Source organism: Salmo salar, chromosome 28 (genome assembly GCF_965601325.2).
Source record: "Salmo salar chromosome 28, fSalSal1, whole genome shotgun sequence".
NCBI classification, from domain to species: Eukaryota; Metazoa; Chordata; class Actinopteri; order Salmoniformes; family Salmonidae; genus Salmo; species Salmo salar.
The window spans coordinates 29612245-29632030 of record NC_138318.1 but is presented as its reverse complement, the minus strand read 5'-3'; the positions used below and the strand labels follow the sequence as shown (position 1 = coordinate 29632030).

Here is a 19786-nt window from a genome sequence, read left to right as displayed (position 1 = left end):
CCTTTTTCTATGTTTTTGTATTTCTTTGTTTTGGGCCATGTGTGGCTCCCAATCAGGCACAGCTGAAGTTCGTTGTTGCTGATTGGGAGTCACACATAAGGAGCATGTTTTTCCTTTGGGTTTTGTGGGTAATTGTTTCTGTTATGTTTTGCACCTGACAGGACTGTTTGCTGTCGGTTTTCTTGTTTTGTATAGTGTTCTTTCTATTATTAAATTCAATGATGAACACTAACTCCGCTGCGCCTTGGTCTACTCTCTCTCCCGACAGCCGTTACACAGTGGCTTCATCCTTGCTGAGCGGCCTTTCAGGTTATGTCGTTATAGGAGTAGTTTTACTGTGGATATAGAGTTTGCACTGAGCTTGAAGGTAGACCTTGAAATACATCCACAGGTACGCCTCCAATTGACTCAAATTATGTAAATTGGCCTATCAGAAGCTTCTAAGCCATGACATCATTTTCTGGAATTTTCCAAGCTGTTTAAAGGCACAGTCAACTTAGTGTATGTAAACTTCTGACCCACTGGAATTGTGATACAGTGAATTAGAAGTGAAATAATCTGTCTGTAAATTTTGGGGGGGAAAATGACTTGTGTCATGCACAAAGTAGATGTCCTAACCGACTTGCCAAAACTATAGTTTGTTAACAAGAAATTTGTGGAGTGGTTGAAAAACAATTTTTAATGACTCCAACATAAGTGTATGTAAACTTCCGACTTCAAATGTATATGAAATACAAATGGTATAGAGAGAAATGTAGACGCGTCATAATTCCTATAATAACTACAACCTAAAATTTCTTAACTGGGAATATTGAGCCACCAGCTTTCATGTTCTGAGCAAGGAACTTAAATGTTAGCTTTTTTACATCGCACATATTGCACTTTTACTGTCTTTTCCAACACTGTGTTTTTGCATTATTTAAACCAAATTGAGCATGTTTCATTATTTATTTGAGACTAAAAAGATTTTATTTATGTATTATATTTAGTTAAAATAAGTGTTCATTGTTCATTCAGTATTGTTGTAGTTGTCATTATTACAAATATATATATATATATATATATGTGTGTGTGTGTGTATGCCACAATATATGCCACAATATATATTGGCCGATTAAACGATTAAGCTTTTTTTGGTCCTCCAATAATCGGTAGCGGCGTTGAAAAATCATAATCGGTCGACCTCTAATAAAAAACACTCAAAAAATGTGAGTTTGCTATTCACAAGAGGCATTGCCATCCTGCAAAGATGACTGCAAGAGCAAAGTGCAGAATGCTCAATGAGGTTAAGAAGAATCCTAGTGTCAGCTAAAGACTTACTTAAATCTCTGGAACATGCTAACATCTCTGTTGATGAGTCTACAATACGTAAAACACTTGGGGCTGCTTTGCTGCCTTAGGCTGCTTTGCTGCCTTAGGCCCTGGACAGCTTGCGATCATCGACGGAAAAATGAATTCCCAAGTTTATCAAGACATTTTGCAGGAGAATGTCAGGCTATCTGTCTGCCAATTGAAGCTCAACAGAAGTTGGGTGATGCAACAGGGCAACGACCCAAAACACAGAAATAATCAACAACAGAATGGCTTCAACAGGACAAAATACGCCTTCTGGAATGGCCCAGTCAGAGTCGTGACCTCAACCCGATTTAAAATGCTGTGGCATGACCTCAAGAGTGGTTCACACCAGACATCCTAAGAATATTGCTGAACTGAAACAGTTTTGTAAAGATGAACGGTCCAAAATTCCTCCTGACCGTTGAAAACATTTGGTTGAGTTTATTGCTGCCAAAGGAGGGTCAACCAGTTATTAAATCCAAGGGTTCACATACTTTTCCCACCCTGCATTGTGAATGTTTACACGGTGTGTTCAATAAAGACATGAAAAAGTATAATTGCTTGTGTGTTATTATTTTAAGCAGTCTGTGCTTGTCTGTTGTTGTGACTTAGATGAAGATCAGATGCAATTTTATGACCAATTTATGCAGAAATCCAGGAAATTCCAATGGGTTCACATACTTTTTCTTGCCACTGTACATCAAATTCTGAAGCTTTAATTTACCTTCATTGCTTGCCAAATAGATTCCAACGATCCAGGATCAATCTGACATCGCTGCTACACCGCAAACCATGTAAACAGGTTTTTTGATATAACCAAAGTCAAAGCTGTAACACAACATCTGAAGTTGAACAGATGAACAGATTATACAATGCAGAGTTGAGGCCCACATTCTGGGAATATTTGAAGACCTACTGGAAGCTCTGTGTCCTGGCATGACCTTGTGAGGCTTTTCTTGATGGTAGGAAAAGCTTGGGTTAGGATGAGGTGCCAACTTGACAGATTTCTTGTTAAGAATAGAACTCACTTTGTTTATGAGACCTTGTTACACAGTATAGTAACTGTGCTAATAAATTGGTATGACTACACCATGATTCTCTTTCAGAAACCTGTCTCCAACACGGTATCCATAATTGTCACGCCCTGACCATAGAGAGCCCTTGGTTCTCTATGGTGTTGTAGGTCAGGGTGTGACTAGGGGGTGTTCTAGTCTTTTCATTTCTATGTTGGTGCTCTTGGTATGGTTCCCAATTAGAGGCAGCTGATGTTCGTTGTCTCTAATTGGGGATCATACTTAAGTTCTCCATTGTTCCCACCTGGGTTGTGGGATATTATTTTGTGTTAGTGTGTTGAGCACTACGACTTCACGTTCGTTGTATGTTTTTTGTTTTCTTAGTTTCACTTTAATAAAATATGTGGAACTCAAATCACGCTGCGCCTTGGTCCGACCTTTTCTACGAGCGTGACAATAATAGAGAGCGCATGAGGTTATTGCTGAGTCACTGAAAGGCTTTACATCACTCGCTGCGTAGCTACTGTACATGGTGTCAGAGAGAGAACCTGGGAGGGGAGACGACAAGACAAGGTTATCCTTCTCCTGTGGTTGAGATGCTACATATTTGTGTTGCTAACTTTCTACAGTATAGGATAGAATGGCAGGTTTTCATGCATAGCCTCCTCAATCAGCCTGTAAGCCAAGTGCAAAGTCATAGGATGTAGGCCTACTCCACTAGATATCTGTGCTGGTAGCATTTGATTCAATTTGCCTTAGCAGTTCATTACTGTAATGGATATACTGACTGCAGCCACAAAACAACACTACACTAATGCAATTAAACAATATTGATTGCCTGTCAAAATAAAGGTTAAATAAATACAAGTCAAATATAACATTACTGGACATTTATTTCAGGCTAATGCGATTTACCATGTGACTTCATTAGACATTCTAAAACATAAGACCAGTAAATTACTAGTAAAAGACTGGCCATGTGCATGATGCAGCTAAACTGAAAAAGTGCATTCCTGTTCACACACACAGACATTCAATCACTACAACCCCCCGTCCAAACTCTAGAACAGCCATTCAATGGACAATGTGCTTGATGTTTTGACACAACATCTTTGAATTGAATGAAAGAACCCAGTCAGTCGATCCCAACAGAGAGAAATGAGGCACACGCCTCCCAATAAATCTTCAGGTTTCTTAACAACGGTAGGAGATCAACTGTTTGAAAAGACCACAATGGCTCCCATCGTTACCCAGGAGGACTAGAGAGACCCACCTAGAGAGGCTTTACCAGAACATTGTGATCCCATACACTCACTCACTGTCCTATGCAACAGCCATTGTATATGTTCAAGAAACCATGGCTTGAAATCTAGACGAAGCTCAAATTTACAGACCTTTTGTGTATGAGGCTGTATTTTCTTCCAGTTGTAAAGTATGGGATTTCTACATTTTGAAAGAAACCGGTCTAATCCTTCTATCTCCGGTAAAACAGCAGTGGATTAGTGGAGTACCGACCCAAAGAAACCCCTTGTTAGTGTTATTAACTCTAATGCCCAATTATAGAGGTATGGGGACGGACAGTCTTACAGGACTTGAATAGTAAATATGACTGGTAGACTGCATATCTATGCCTATTAGACTGCATATCTGAAGAGTATAACCAATGTGCAAACACCCAAATTATTTACTTTCAAGTGTATTTTAGAAATAATTGTTTCAGGTTGGTGAGTCATTTCCTCTTGAGTTAACCGTTAAGGGTTGATATGAACAGCTGATTTCCAATGGCACGTCCCAGCGCCACTGCGTAACACCACCATCATTAAAACCAAAACATGTATCCCTCCACACAGAGGCTGTCGCCTCAGCATACTCAGCATGTGAAATACAATGTATCTGATATCGCTAGCAATGTAGCAACATCCACACATCAGAGGTGTCACACCGCACTTGCAGTACTTAAGTGAGATGCATATACTGTAACAGGTGATATGTGACAGGTGCAGTATGAAAACCTTACTGTGTATTGTTGTAGTCTAGGGCTGGGCGATATAGCCAAAATACGGTACGGCGGTATTCTATGGTATTTTATGCATCTGAATAATAAAAGTTCTAAGTATTTTTTATGAGTAGTGTATGACCCGAGGATGGCAACAAATAAATTATTAGTCATTTTATGGGCTTCCTCCATTCTGATAATTTTATACACAACCAAACTTTGACACAACTGACAGTCAAGTAGTGCAATTTGTGTAAATCTTTTATTTAGCACTGTATCAATATATCGCTATAGGCGGTATTGTAAAAATCCATACCGGTATACTGGTATTCACGATATATCGGCCTACTCTAGCCTAACTGTCCGCACAATAAACAAGAAGTAACAGCATTTGCAATGAGCTATGGTTCTTTTTCTCCATGGTTTCAGTGGAGAACAGTAATACCCATTTAGAGGGATGAAACTTGAGGACCACAGTAAAAGCCATTTTGTTGGAGAACAGATGTGTCACTGTTTCTGTTTCTGTACTTTCCAACAGTGCTGCCAATCAATTTCAGGAATGTTTCAACTGTATGATACTAAATCATTTGCTGACTTTGTCCATGGCACAGCTACAGTACATGCAGCAGGCTCGTAGTGCATGAATTTCAGCAAACACCATAGAAAAATATATTGAAGTTCTATGACTGATTGTTTGCTCATAGCTAAACAATGACACAGTAACCTGAGTAGATCTACATATTTTGCATGTTACGCAGCTTTGACCGCGCCTGGTGTTTCAACATAGATGTCTATTCGTACTAATGACAGCGGCAGATGATGGTGTCACATGCAAGATGAACTGGTGGAAATCCATCCTCCCAACTGGGCTGTTGATTGTTCCATTGTATAATTTTACTGTTATTCTGGACGAGGACCACCTTTGTTTAAACCAGGGATGGGCAACTGTCGGCCCGTGAGCCACATGCGGCCGTGCCCCCCTCCCACCCCCCCAGTGCATCAGCAGTTTTTCTCTTGTTATGCCAGTCACTGACAGTCACTCAATTAGCCCATGTCAGCTAAAATGTTTTAGATGAGTAAATTAGTCTAGCCAGCTATCTAAACTTGTAGTAATCATGGTCGAATTACAGACCGGGGGCCCATATTGATTTTGTTAGTTGCTCTCACTCAGATATCATATTAAAAAACCGAAGGAAATTTGCTGTAAACCTGCACATTTTTCACTCCGCCCCGTGGCGAAATTAGTGGAATTGCATGAAATTAGTTATAAAAATAGCTAAATCTTCTCTATGCCCATGGCAAAATGTATAGAATTGCAGCAAACATGCTTTAAACCTGTGACACCCCTTGGCCAAATTTGTAGAATCGCAGGAAATGAACTCTAAAACCTTATTCTGTCCACTGTCAAGAGGGGGGACCGCTAAAATGTTTTGCTCGCAAGGTGGGGGTGGCCCCCGACAAAATGTCCCTTAGGGTCCCCATAAGGCCAGCTCTGACAACATGTGGATGTGGTTACGCAGACCCATGAGCCACTGCGGCCCCTCATGATGAGTTTAGATTTTTTGTGGCCCCCACCCCCATCAAAGTTTCCCATCCCTGGTTTAAAACATCCTAATTATGGATACAACTTCTCTTCTGGGGTAAAAACTACTTGACTGCTAATGCTGCAGCAAAGTTTATTTTCCTCATGTTCCTACGACCAAGGATATGTTGCTAGTTTGTTTTGCTTACTCACCGTTTGTTTTGTTTGGTAACTATTATTGAATAAGATGTAGCTAAATAAGTGTTTCATTGATGCACAAATGGTCACACGGAGATAAGCTTTAGGGAGACTTGAGGCTCTCTGTGCTTTATAGATGAACAACAGACAAAGGCTGTATGAAGACAGTTATAGAGAATGTTCTCAACATCACTGAACTGCCCTACAGCCTACAGTCATTCCTTTAAATAAAATAATGTGACGAGACTATGACATTGTTCAAGTTACAACAACATGTTTTGGGGTGTTGTACTTTTTCAGAAGGAACACCCCAGGGTTCGTTAAGTATTATTAGCAAGCTGTCTGGTAGATAAATGCTCTGATGAACAGTTAATGTTAGGGATGCACGATATATTGGTGAACATATCGGAATCGAACGATATTAACTAAAAATGCCAACATCAGTAACGGCCCGATATCTAGTTTAACACCGATGTGCAAAACCGATGTCAAAGCTGACGTACATACCTATATAATGTAGGTACATGATGTAATGACGCCATGTAAAATTTTGCGCTACACGTGCAACACAGCATTCCTAACTTATCCCACAATGTCTGCTGTGTGGATCGAGCAGTCAACAAGTCGAGCAGTCATTTGAAAGAGTAAGAACATTTCAGCGAGACAACTCAAAAGGCGAAATCCATTAATGCCAAGATAATGGGATTCATTGCCCTTGACAATCCACCATTCTCTGTCGTGGGTGATGGCTTTCGCAACTAGTCGAGCACCGATACACACTACCAAGTGCGCTATTTTTCAGATGTTGCCCTACCGAAGTTACACAGTAATAGCGTCACTGCTATTAGTTTCACGACATACTATAGAACGCCGTTTGGGCCTTTGCGTGTCAAAAAAGATACACGTCAAATAACAATATTTGACAATAACACTATTTAACGCGTTAAATAAGCTATTAATTTGAGACGTCAATTAACACAGTTCTATTATAGAATATTGTGTGTTCTGAATTCGCACATGCAAGCCAAGCGCCACCACTACTATCGGTAGCACTGTCAAAGCTGAACAAAAAAGTTTGCAAACAAGCACACACCGGCCACGAACTATGTGTTTATAATACCGCTTTGGTTATTAAGCATTATTTGTTCGCCCGCAACTTCTGGGGTAGCTAGCTAGCTTTAGCTTGGTACCTACTGTGGCTAGCACCAATACAATCAGCCTGTAAACAATGACCAGTAGAAACTGCAGTCATTTTCAATATTCTTAGCAATGATTTAGGAATCCTTGTGAGTAAGTATTAGCTAGGTAGCCACTTGTTGTTCACCTATTGAAATTAAACTTCAGTTCATGAAAATAAATAGCTAGCCAGCTACTTAACCCTGTTGTCCAAAGCTAACGTTATAAGCAGCCAACTAGCTTCATCTGGCTAGTGACGCTCGACCAGACCGGGTTATGTGTTGTGAAGCTAGCCACAATAAGGATTAGGCACAATAGTGGAATATGCAGTTTGCCTTCAAAATAAAAGTACCTCTTTGAAAGTGATGCAGAAGGTTACAATTGGTGGAATCATGCCATATTTAGACTAGATAATGTTAAACAAGGTTGGAATGTGAAGCAATAAAATGGGGTATCAGTCTACTCAGTGACACCCACAGAACACAACTGTGAAGATTTTACGCAAATATTAGCATTGTAGCTCTTATCGCGGGACTGTGACTGTATGAAATCACCCCCCCCCCAGTCAGCCTGTTGTGTTGTATTGACATTCATATTGCACTGTACAGCTTTACCTAAGGATTTGGGATCAATGAAATGGGGAATAACATTGTTTGCATCCATGAGCTAGCTAGCTTTTTTTATGACCAGCACTGTAGGTGCACGAGACAACATTACCAGCATCATAGCATAAATATCGATGAATCGTTGTGACATATGAAATACGAGTGATAGCGTAATCAATGTGTAATAACTATGTAAAAAAAATTATGAACGCGTTAAATTATTATATGACGTGCAGTCATATTCAGGTCCTGATTGGTCAACAAGCTTATTTGACACGTAGTGTTATTTGACACGTCAAAGACCCAGACGGCGTTCCATAGAAATCCTGTTTGAGAATGAAACGACTGAACAAATGAACAACGAAACAGCCCAGCCAGGAAGTGAAAGAAATAGGTTTTGATTATGTTTTACTGGTAATGGGAACATATGTAAATGCAAACAAAATAACTTTTTGGTCAGTGTGGTGTGTGTAACCTTTATTTAACAAAGCAAGTCAGTTAAGAACAAATTCTTATTTACAATGACGGCCTACCCCGGCCAAACCCAGACGATGCTGGGACAATTGTGCGCCGCCCTATGGGACTTCCAATCACGGCCGGATGTGATACAGCCTGGATTCGAACCAGGGACTGTAGTGACGCCTCTTGCACTGAGATGCAGTGCCTTAGACCGCTGTATCCATGTGTGTGTGTTAACTATTTAACTGTACTAGAATGCTTAAAAGGCCGCTAAAATGTTAAATATCGGTTATCGGTATCATTATTTTGGGGGGGGGGGGGGGCAAGGAAAATATCGGATATCGTTATCGGCCAGAATTGTCATATCGGTGCATCACCAGGTAATATATTTTACCAAAACATTAATTATGATTCAGTATTGAACTTCCTCCTTGTTCCCATTATAACTTTGTACTGAGTCCTCAGAAAAGGTGATTTCCAGCTATGTGTCACATTAAAAATAACTCAGATCATTAATGTTTTACTGAAGTGGGCTAAATCAGGGTCACACAGTGTTTCTTGGTAGTTTTAAACTAATCTACTTTGAAACAAAAGTATACACCTAACACATGTGGTTATGGGCTTAACAAAAGAAGACACCTGTACCATGTCAGATATAGAGCTGAAATGTATTACATCTTGAGTTTGCCTCCCAATATTACACTTTATATACATCCCAGAAAACTGAAATATAACAGAACTGTTTGACATAGAAACACCACATTTTCTGCGGGTTTTTGAAAATAATGTTTATTAATTATGAAATTGTGAAAAATATGAATAACATTCCACCCATGAGGCCACTAGGTCATTTGACTGAAGGAAAGGGGTCCACGGATATGCCTTGTGATAATTTCAAACAGGGATATTACTAAAGTGGTTGGCAATGCATTGGAAGGCTATTGGCCTGCCTTTTAAAGCTGCAGCACAGCTCCCTGGCTGCAGGTGACAATGACATTGATCACCTGCAGCCAGGGAGTATTCAAATGTTCGGCTCAAATCACTGTTGGGCTTGCAACACTTTACAATAACTTTATTTCATAAACTACTGATAAGTAGTGCACATACTAAATGATTATTTCGGTATTATTAAACATGATCAACATTTGTAACGATGTATACGCTCAAGAGAAGAATTTATAAGAATCAAAGTAAAGACATAATATTAATAGAATATCGGTTTAGAGTGGTTGAAATTCTTAACATTATGGTAACAATAATAAGTGTGGACCGAAGTCATTGTTAGAAACCAAAATGTTTTTTGTAACATTTGAAGTAGAAGTATGTAGGTGGTTGTAGGGAGCACCAATCATAAAACAGATTGTCTGACCTAGCGCCTGGAGAGAAAAGTCAGACACACATTCCAAATGATGCTACATCATATGATTCCATTAGGCTCTAGTCAAGGACCATTAAGCCAGGTCACAGCTGACTGTTTGTTGCTGTCATAGCAACAGCTGAGAGAGAGAGAGAGGAGAGAGAGAGAGAGAGAGAGAGAGAGAGAGAGAGAGAGAGAGAGAGAGAGAGAGAGAGACTAAATAAATATGCATTGTTAGTGACCACTGGTTAACAAGGAATCACAGTAACATACACAACTAACGCATTCACACGGATGACCTTTACTCATTCACTGATCGTTCAAATGGTGCAGATAATGTGGGGGAGATGGAAAATATAAAGTGGAAAAAACAATCACTGTAGGAGACGTAGTCTATTCGAGTTTCACACTATAGGCCTGGTCAGAGATTATGGGTAGTGGGATGATGTCATCCAGCTAGTAGAGAATGCTTTGCTGTAGACAGGATATTGAAAATGTAATGTCTTCTGCAGTTCCAGTACTTGACTTGGCCTCAAGTCCTCTCAGCCTGAATGTAATGCTTGATGGACTGATGTAAGTTAATAGGCCTGCTGCATCTTTAGCTGATGGACCATGATCCTCTCGTTGTTTAGGCCTACATCAATTACAATTTGCTCAATTGGTCAGACTGGAGTTATAACAAAATAGGGGTCATCCACGCAACAATATTCAATCCTTCATAGATACAGTATGTTCAAGACAAGTAAATAACATCTCCTGCATCATATTTTATTCAAATAAATAAGCATCTCCATAATGAATAGGCCTACCAAAATATAGCCTACAGTAATTTCGAGACTGCTTTTTTTATGTGACAAAAGTGACAGTAAAACGTTGAGACAGTAATCTTTCTTTACATTGAGCAACACCCGCCCCCCCCCACCCCCCCACCCCAATCAATGTATTTTCCAACAGAAAGAACATTCTAAATCATTATAGGCCAATGTCGCACAAATGCAAGACAGTTTGGATATTTACAAGTGGTAAACATAACCTTCATAATTCTAATATCAACTGTCGAGGCTTTAGACTACAAGTACATAGCTTAAACTTTCATGTTTCCATTCAGTCCGTCCAACTGTCCGACCCGCTGCAATCAAAGCTCATTGCTTGCAAAGCTCACACACTGGTTTATGGCTGTCATTCGGCTGTAGGCTACCACGGGGCAATTTTCCCATACATGGCTATTTTATTAATATCAAATCATTGGAGGCCTACCAATTAACGCATATATTCAATCAGTATAGGCTAAAGTAAATAGCATACCTTTGTATTTTTCGAGGACATCCTCATAAGCTTGAAGGTATTCCTTTTCGTCCGCGAGCATATACCCCGCCGGTGTCGCGTTGTAGTGAGCCATTACCGGGGATCCACCATAGAGCTCTACAGGCTGGACATTCACCAGACGCTGTGACGAGAATGTGTAGTCTAGTTGCGGGACACGATCCGGACTGAGGAGTGATCCGCGCTGTTGTTCCATGCAAGGATCCCCCCCCCCCCCCCCCCCCCCCACGTCGTCGATCAAACAACCAATAGGCGACTCGCCTCTCCGGTGTCATGAGAATCCCGGTTGTGTTCTGTGACAGTCTGGGAGGGAGAAAGGGCTGCTGGACAAGAGAATAGTAATGCACGCGGCTCCCCTCCTTGTACCAACATTCCAGCAATACCAGGAGGCTAATGCGACTGTTCATTACAAAATCAGTCATCATGAACTGCTGTGTTTAATAAGCATTAATAAGCACTTATACCATTCCAGTAATTTCAAGACAGTCCACAATGTTTTACATTCCATGACAAGTATAGCTACATAGTCACTGATCAAAAAATGATTTGTGTTATACATATGATACACTGAGCTGGAATATTGTATATATTTTTCCATCTCTGTTGCATGAGTCTGCATGTAGCCCACATGCTACAGCAGGCAGAGGAGATGTCCTCACAGGTCCTAATATTAAAAGGGTTTCATTCTAGAGGAAATGCAGTCCAGAATGAACAGATGATGATGATGATGCATTTCAACACAGTCCAGGCTCTATTCAACCAGACTATTTCCATAAAATACAGAGAATCAATAGGACAAAGCTTTCTAAGGAGAAGTGATCAAGACTGGTATGGACAACAGTCACAGACATGAATAAGATTAACAAAAGACACGAAATCAGACGGTATTTCACAGTATCAGACATCATTGGGAAAGGGTCAGCTGCATCTAAATGTATGTAAATTGTAAAGTATTTTGTCAGTAATGTCTTCATCGTTATGTATCGGACCCCAGTAAGACGAGTTGTCGCCATTGGCGTCGGCGAATGGGGATCCTATCAAATCAAATTACATTTACATTTACATTTAAGTCATTTAGCAGACGCTCTTATCCAGAGCGACTTACAAATTGGTGCATTCACCTTATGATATCCAGTGGAACAACCACTTTACAATAGTGCATCTAAATCTTTTAAGGGGGGGGGGGGGGGGGGGGGTTAGAAGGATTACTTTATCCTATCCTAGGTATTCCTTAAAGAGGTGGGGTTTCAGGTGTCTCCGGAAGGTGGTGATTGACTCAAATCCACCTGAACAATGACTACACCCTGCCATAAGGAAGATTCAGGACTGGTGAATTGAAGGGATAGATCAACCAAACTATATTAACCTAATTATTTTTTAACTTGTAAGTAATCCATGGATCCTGAGATTCAGGTAACAAAAATGATGGGTTTTAGGACTACTCACATCGTGAACAAAACAATAAGGGCCCCTTTAAGAAACATCAAATAGCATTTCATACCAAGCAACACACTGAAGGTTGTACATGTGATAGGCAATAGCATATGTAGCCTTATAATAACATAATGTTGGTCGTATGATCATATCAGGCTGGATTATGATATGGTATACAATGGATGGGTCTAATCCTGAATGCTGATTGGTTAAAACCGCATTCCAGCCAGTGTCTATAATCACATCAGGCTTAATTATGATATGATAGACTCCTGTTGCTCCATTTTTATCAAAGCCAAATATTCTGTTGAGGAATGTCATCAAGTAGGGAAAGGTGATAAGTGGGCGAGACGGCACACCCTGCAGACATACCCATATTCCCATTACCATTGCCAACCAAATACTTGCCTTTATAGTTATGGTTCTGATCATATGACTAACGATTAATTCCTGAATTGAAATGTGCATAGGCCTATCACAGCCCTGTCAAGGCCACTGAACTGAAATTATGGTCTGAGAACAGTCTTTTTGCAAAAAAGAAACAAAAAAAAACAATGCCTTTAGCAAGGTCGCCCCTGGAATGTATCATTACTAGGCCTACTCTCATTTGTTTCACAGACTGCATTTACAGCATGCCACATGGTTCAAGTACTGTGGAATTCCCAGTTTATGGCATAGATGTTGATCAAATGATTGCTATCACATAAAAAAATTAAAAAATTATGTAATCAAATAAACATCATCAGACCAACATAAATGTTGCACTCATAAAGGCCCTGCAGCTGATAAGCCTGTGTATTAAAGGATTACAATGAATATTCAAATTCCGATTCTAATAGCCTAATGCACAGCCTTATGCACAGGCAATGATGATTGCTCCTTGCACTTTCACCTAAAGAACTCAATCTCAACAGCCATTGGACGGTCATTAGAATAGAGGATTAATATGAGCATTCCAACACCGCAAATAACGTACCTCACCTACAGGTTTTGACATGCATTTATTAATGACTGCTTATATATGGGACTGTCCAGCAGCTGCTTCAGTCTATACTGTAATTGCCCATAGTCCATTTATATGGAGAATAAATATAACCTGTAGCCTGTAGCCTACACATCAGAGTTGCTATGTGCCATATCTGATAGATGTGCAAAATCAATAGGCTTTGATGTTATATTATCAGCAGCACATAAACGATCACTTAGGGCCCCAGCGGTAGCTTAGGGCCCCCCCACCCCCGTAAAAATCAGGGTCTCAATTTACTGTTGAGAGTTACAATAGTAGACTACACAAGGTGCAGGTTCTAAATTTGGTTGTGGATCAGCAATTTTTCACTTGTTATGTCAGTCACTGACAGTCACTCAATTAGCCATGTCAGCTAACAATTTTTGATTGCAAAATTGAATTTTGTTTCTCTCTGCCGCCATGGCAAAATTAATAGAATTGCATGAAATTTGACATAAAATGGCATAAATGTCTCTCCACCTCCACGCAAAATGTGTAGAATTGCAGGAATTTCGCTTCAAAAGTATTTTTTCATCCCTTTTTTTTGAAGAGGGCCACTAAAATGTTTTGCCCACGAGGAAGGGGAGGCAACCAAATCTCGCTTAGAGACCCCAAAAGGCTAGAGCCGGCCCTGACAATCAATTAAATATGGGCACTCACCTGCAATCCTGAGCACAGCTCTCTCTGCTGGATCCAAAACGGATCCTCCCTGAATTTGTCGCTTATGTCGCTCGTGTCTTGGTAGGTTCCAGGGTAACGTGTCCCCCGGTGCCGGTGAGACCGACCCAGATTTAAGACTATAATCATCTTCGTCCGAGAAATCCGCCGATGAAGACATGGAACAGTGAAGGGAAGCGTTGCCAGAACCGGAGCTCTGTTGAAACAATAGAAATAAATTATCAATGTGTTACTCGCTCCATCGTAAAACAAATATGACAACACACATATGAGCACAGTCAGAAAGACACAATGTAACAAGTCTCACCATCGCTACTCCTACGGTTGCCTAAACTGATGTGCGTAAGGTAAATGTACATTGCTCCAGGGAGGCACCGTAGTGTGAGCCACCAGCTCACCTAGCAATGATCTCTGATTCAACAATAAAAATCTAAAGCAGAAGCAGGCAGCTAGAATGAAAATCAATTGTATCTGGCTCCCCCGCCAGGCCAGAAATAAGACTTACCGCTGTATACATGGTGCCAGTTGATTATATCGAAATCCTTTATCCACTTGCTGTAAACTCAGACAGCGGCGGGGCAGGTTATGTTATTTTTAATCAGAACCACACCCTTCTAGCGATGCACTCTGCTCATTACATTATGCTTGTCTCCCCTTTGGGTTGAGAGCCCGAAATGATGTCAAGTCCCCAGAGAGTGTGAACAGATTGGGCCAGGGAGAGTAGAATGCGATGCGAGAGCTGTAGCATGTCAACGCGTTATCATCCTAGGATACAGAAGAGGGCGGATGGAGACTGGAGGAGCCAAGCGCTGTATTTCTGATTATTCAATTGGCAAGCTGTGGCCAATGACGTGGTCTTACAGCGCCATCCTGGGTGGATGCGTGTCTAGTGGTGACTGCGTAGTCTCCATGTTTACCGTCCAAAACCAATCAGGATTCCAGAGACTGGTCCATGAGCATCCTTTGTGATGCACAGTCGGGTTGTTGTTTTGCTGCCTGATGCGCATGTGCTCTGTGTGCCATTCATTAGAAATGTTGCTAGTTGACAATGAATGTGCAATTTTAGAGCACTGTCCTTATAATCTTTATGAAGTCCAAATAAAAATGTATGCATTCTGTTGGGTTATTTATGATGTTCTTGTCTGTCTGTATGTCTGTCTAGGCCGTCTCTCTGTGTCTAGGCTCTGAGATAGGGTAACTGAGCAAGTACATAACTAATACTTATCCACACCGTGTGATGACACATCGAGGCAGGGTGTGGCTGCTCAAATAGCAAAAGGTTATACAGTCAGTCACATGTTGAATTCGATTGCACAATTATAGAACAGCTTTGCTGTTTACATCTAAACTAGAGTAGGACATTAAAAGCCCAGTGCAGTCAACATTCTGTTTCTCCTGTGTTTTGTATCATATTGCACAACAACTTATAAAACACACACTGTAAAAGTGAGAAAACATTTTATCAGTGTTATTTCACTATAGTTGCTGGTTGAAAATACAGGACCTTCTAATCAGTAGGTTTGCATTGGTGTTACAGCTTTCCATGGTGACATCACAATGCAGTAAATTGGTTAATAGACCAATAACAAAGAGTGTTCCGAACCTCTCTGCCAATAACAGCTAGTTTTCAGTTTCCTCCTCCCCACTCATACCACTCCCAGACAGTCCTATCAAAATTATTGCATGAGACATTTTTGCCATTCTAATGAAAATGTATGACAGTAAAGTACTTAATTGTCACCCAGAAATGATTTGATATTGATATAAAAACGGCTGCATTGGGCCTTTAACAATTAACTCAGGGTATATCACAGTCAATCACCAACATTTGATTGACCATGGGTGTATCAACAAAGCATGCTCTTGCTCAATGGTGAAAGCAATCATGCTTGAAATGGTGCAAACAATGCATGATATGACCTAAATATAATGAACCATGAACTTTGTCTTTGAATTCCTTATATTTGAGTGATAGTAAATCTTTGTTATACACGCCAAATTGCAACCGTAAAATAAACTCATGAACCAAAATCACTTCCTAGTTTTAGACCACTGAGCCATGGTCAAATCATGCTGTAGCGAATTCAGGGAGTAGCCCTGAACAGGACTCAAACTGTGGTCTAGCGACTGTGAAGCCAACACCTTAACCGTTAAAGGGATAGTTCACCCATATCACAAAATAACATATTGGTTTTCTTACTATGTAAACAGTGTATCGAGAAGGTATGACAGCAATCCATGCTTTGGTTTTATTTCCCTGGTAATGTTTCTAAATGCTAATGCTTTAGCATTTGTGGCACAAATCCCATTCAAGTCATGGGACCGATGTTAGCATTTTTCACGCATCTTATCCAAACAATCTGAACGTATCTAAAATGGATTGTGAATCTTATCAAAGTCACTTATAGATGATTTGAACATGATGCGAGAAAAATGCTAATATCAGTCCCATCACTTGAATGCGATTTGTGCCACACTTGCTAAATGCTATATGAGATTTGTGCCACAAATGCATTCAGAAACACTACCAGGTAAACTAAAACAAAGCATGGACTGCTGTCATACATTGTCCATAGACTGCTTGCAGGAAAAAGAAAGCAATAGGGGTAGCCCAGACCAGGATTTGAACCTTGGTCCAGCGATTGTTAAGCCACACCTTGGGCATGTCATAGGGAAATAAAATTAAAAAATCAACTTCATATTCATAATCTCCAGCACCACCCCGACTGTGTTTTGTTATAAAAAAGATAGAGGAAGGTAAGTGTTTCCAATGACATCATCACTGTGCATCGTTTGATTTTAACCAATTATGAGTAGGCATTTTCTACGTATTGCCTACTAATTGGTTTATGATGTCATTGCAAACATTTATCTTCCTCTATCTTTTTTTTATAACAAAACATAGAAACGTGCAATTTTCACATATGTTGATGTTGGGGTGGGGCTGGATATGATGAACATGAAGCAGAACATGTTTCAAATTTCCCCTTAAAGGTTTACGTGTTGGCTTAACAGTTGATGGACCAGGGTTCACGTCGGGGATACCCCTGAATTCGCTACATGATGTCATTAGTGGGATGGTGCCCTTGAGGCCAGGCGTGTACACATGAGGGTCTTTGTATAGTGAAGCGTCCAGACATACTTTCCCTGAAGGAAGGGGGTAATGTATCGACCCTAACCCGACACCTAGCGACCTCGTTAAGGTCGAACGTCTTAAAGGGATAGTTCACTCAAATTACAAAAGTACATACTCTGCCTGATGACAAGAGGTCCGACTCTGAAGGCCTACATTATCTTTATTGTGATCATAGCTTGAAAGTGACAAGAGAAACCCCTACCACCTCAAACAAAGCATAAACGAAACACTTGTTTTAATTGCCAGGGTCGCCCACCCCATACTTTGCCTTACGACTCAAACTGAATCATTCCGCTTCTAAATATCTATCTATCTATCTATCTATCTATCTATCTATCTATCTATCTATCTATCTATCTATCTATCTATCTATCTATCTATCTATCTATCTATCTATCTATCTATCTATCTATCTATCTATCTATCTATCTATCTATCTATCTATCTATCTATCTATCTATCTATCTATCTATCTATCTATCTATCTATCTATCTATCTATCTATCATTTGCTACATTGCAGAGAAGAATCGAACGTCCGTGGGCGTGGTGTAGTGTTTGGCCGGAGCAAGGAGTTTGGGTAGACAGTCACCAGCAAACAGAATCTTACTCAATTTACTTCTTTCTCCGTTAGGCTACAAGTCAACAGCAATGAATATTGGTAATACTTCCTGCTACAAGGCCACAGCATCCAGCATTATATAATGCATTCTAAATAGATTTTATGTTAGTTAGCCTAATATTTGCTTCATATTTTCTTGCCTGTGAATTTAAAAAGTCCCAAAGCAATTTAGAATGATTATTTTTTAAACCGTACATGGTAGGCTATTGCTACCATCCATAATAAATGAAGAATCAAGATATTTCTTGAGAACTTGAGGGTACAAGAGAAAAGGATCCATCAGTAAATGTTCATGTTTACAGAAACCAAACATTATACATTTGGGACAAGTAACATTCAAATTGACATTGTTAATCTATTATAGGCCTATACTATTTTAAATTCTAGAGGTAATTGTAATGAATATTGGCCATTTGAAACAATGTAATCATAACACAAAGAGGTCTAGACATCTTAAAGTCATGCATTTCAGTTGTAACTTGAGTCATGCATCTCAGTTGTAACTTGAAAGTCCATACCGAGCAAGATTCATCCAGAATAAACGAAGAAAATGTAGACACACCCAAAAGCACACATGTACCAACATTTTGTCTACATCCTGCTTTTCGCCCCAGTAGAGTTTGGCATATGGTGAGGCTTAAGGATTGTAGCCTACAATGGAGATGATTGTTAATCTAAAATATCGACAATAATTTGGTTGCGTTATTATTATGGCATTGTACTAGGTCAAATGTTTGCTTTGTGCGTGTATCAACATGCAAAATGACAACATGAGCAATATCAAGAAATTGCTGAACTTTCAAGGCTTCAACTTCAAATACCATCGCCAGGATGTGGTACGGAAGGTCAAACTATTGAAGGCTAACTGTTGCGTAAAAAACATCCAATAATTGCGTCGATGTTAATAGGGATTACGCGCGCATTTTATGTTGGTTACTTTAATAATTTAAGGACACATATCATCGCTGTAGCATATATTTGTCAATTGAAAAATAAAAAATAAATCGGCCTACTGATAATTGGCCAAGGCAGATTTAATTTATAATGGGATCCCTAAATAACAATGACTGGCATTAGGCTATAATTACGCAAGAATATACCTACGGGTTTGCGTGTTGGGGTGACTTGTACTGAGTGATAGAAGTCTGGAAGGACTCTTTTCTTCACTTTTCGTTTCCTCACAGTTGTGGACGAGTCACTCTGATGATCACTCTGGGGAATTTCGACAAGAGGCTTTTCCTCTGCCACTCGAGCGCGTGCCCTCCTGGCATGGCGCGGACTGTGCCTGAAACCCTGTAAAAACATGGCACATCATGTCCAAACAGGAGAGAGAAAAATATGCCGAAATTGTTTAATATGCTTGAGACATTTAACTAGTTGGATGATCAATGTATTATTATGGATCACACTGACAAATATTGTCATTAATGGATGGAACTGCGTCTGCTAAATGACTAAAATGTAAATGTAAATGTAAATGTAACTGGGGTTTTGGATTGCTATAAACCTAATAAGTTAATTGTGTAATTAAGTGGTTTTTAATGTTCAATTTGTAATCGCCTATGTCGGCATATTTTGAATTTTTCATTAAAATCTGGATTTTTTTCCAGAATAGTCAAGCTGCATAAAGTGCAGAATCATTCACATTATTTATTGATCACACATGCGCAATGCGCATAACACAGAGTCCTAACAATAGCGCACCAACACAACTCCCAAAAGTATAAGGTAAAGTATAATAAAAGTGACACAGAGCAGCATATAGTTGTACTTCCTTCACAATCTTGTATTTGAAAGAAAACATTGGCTACTTACTGACCTTGACCGAAGTAAAAACGAATGATTACCTCTGATCTAAAATGATGCGTCCGGAGACCAGCTTCTAGGACAAATGAAAAATATGTTTAACTCACTCGGATACTTTCAA

At 39.8% G+C, this 19786-nt stretch overlaps 1 protein-coding gene across 22 annotated transcripts in view; it reads right to left on the bottom strand.

Annotated features, from left to right (window-relative positions):
- dst (dystonin) overlaps positions 1–19786 on the bottom strand; it is a 188399-nt gene that overhangs the window by 167924 nt on the left and 689 nt on the right. For 18 of the 22 annotated variants that reach the window (XM_082970559.1, XM_082970556.1, XM_082970565.1 and 15 more), the window contains exons 2-4: positions 19707–19741; positions 18964–19152; positions 14085–14298 (exon numbers count right to left, since the gene is read on the bottom strand). In XM_082970559.1, coding sequence (XP_082826685.1) covers positions 14085–14298; positions 18964–19152; positions 19707–19741 — 438 coding nt within the window. Of the gene's footprint in view, positions 1–10966; positions 11159–14084; positions 14299–14409; positions 14530–14607; positions 14885–18963; positions 19153–19706; positions 19742–19786 lie in introns of those variants that run through there. The other 4 variants (XM_082970555.1, XM_082970567.1, XM_082970568.1 and 1 more) reach the window with 4 other exon arrangements.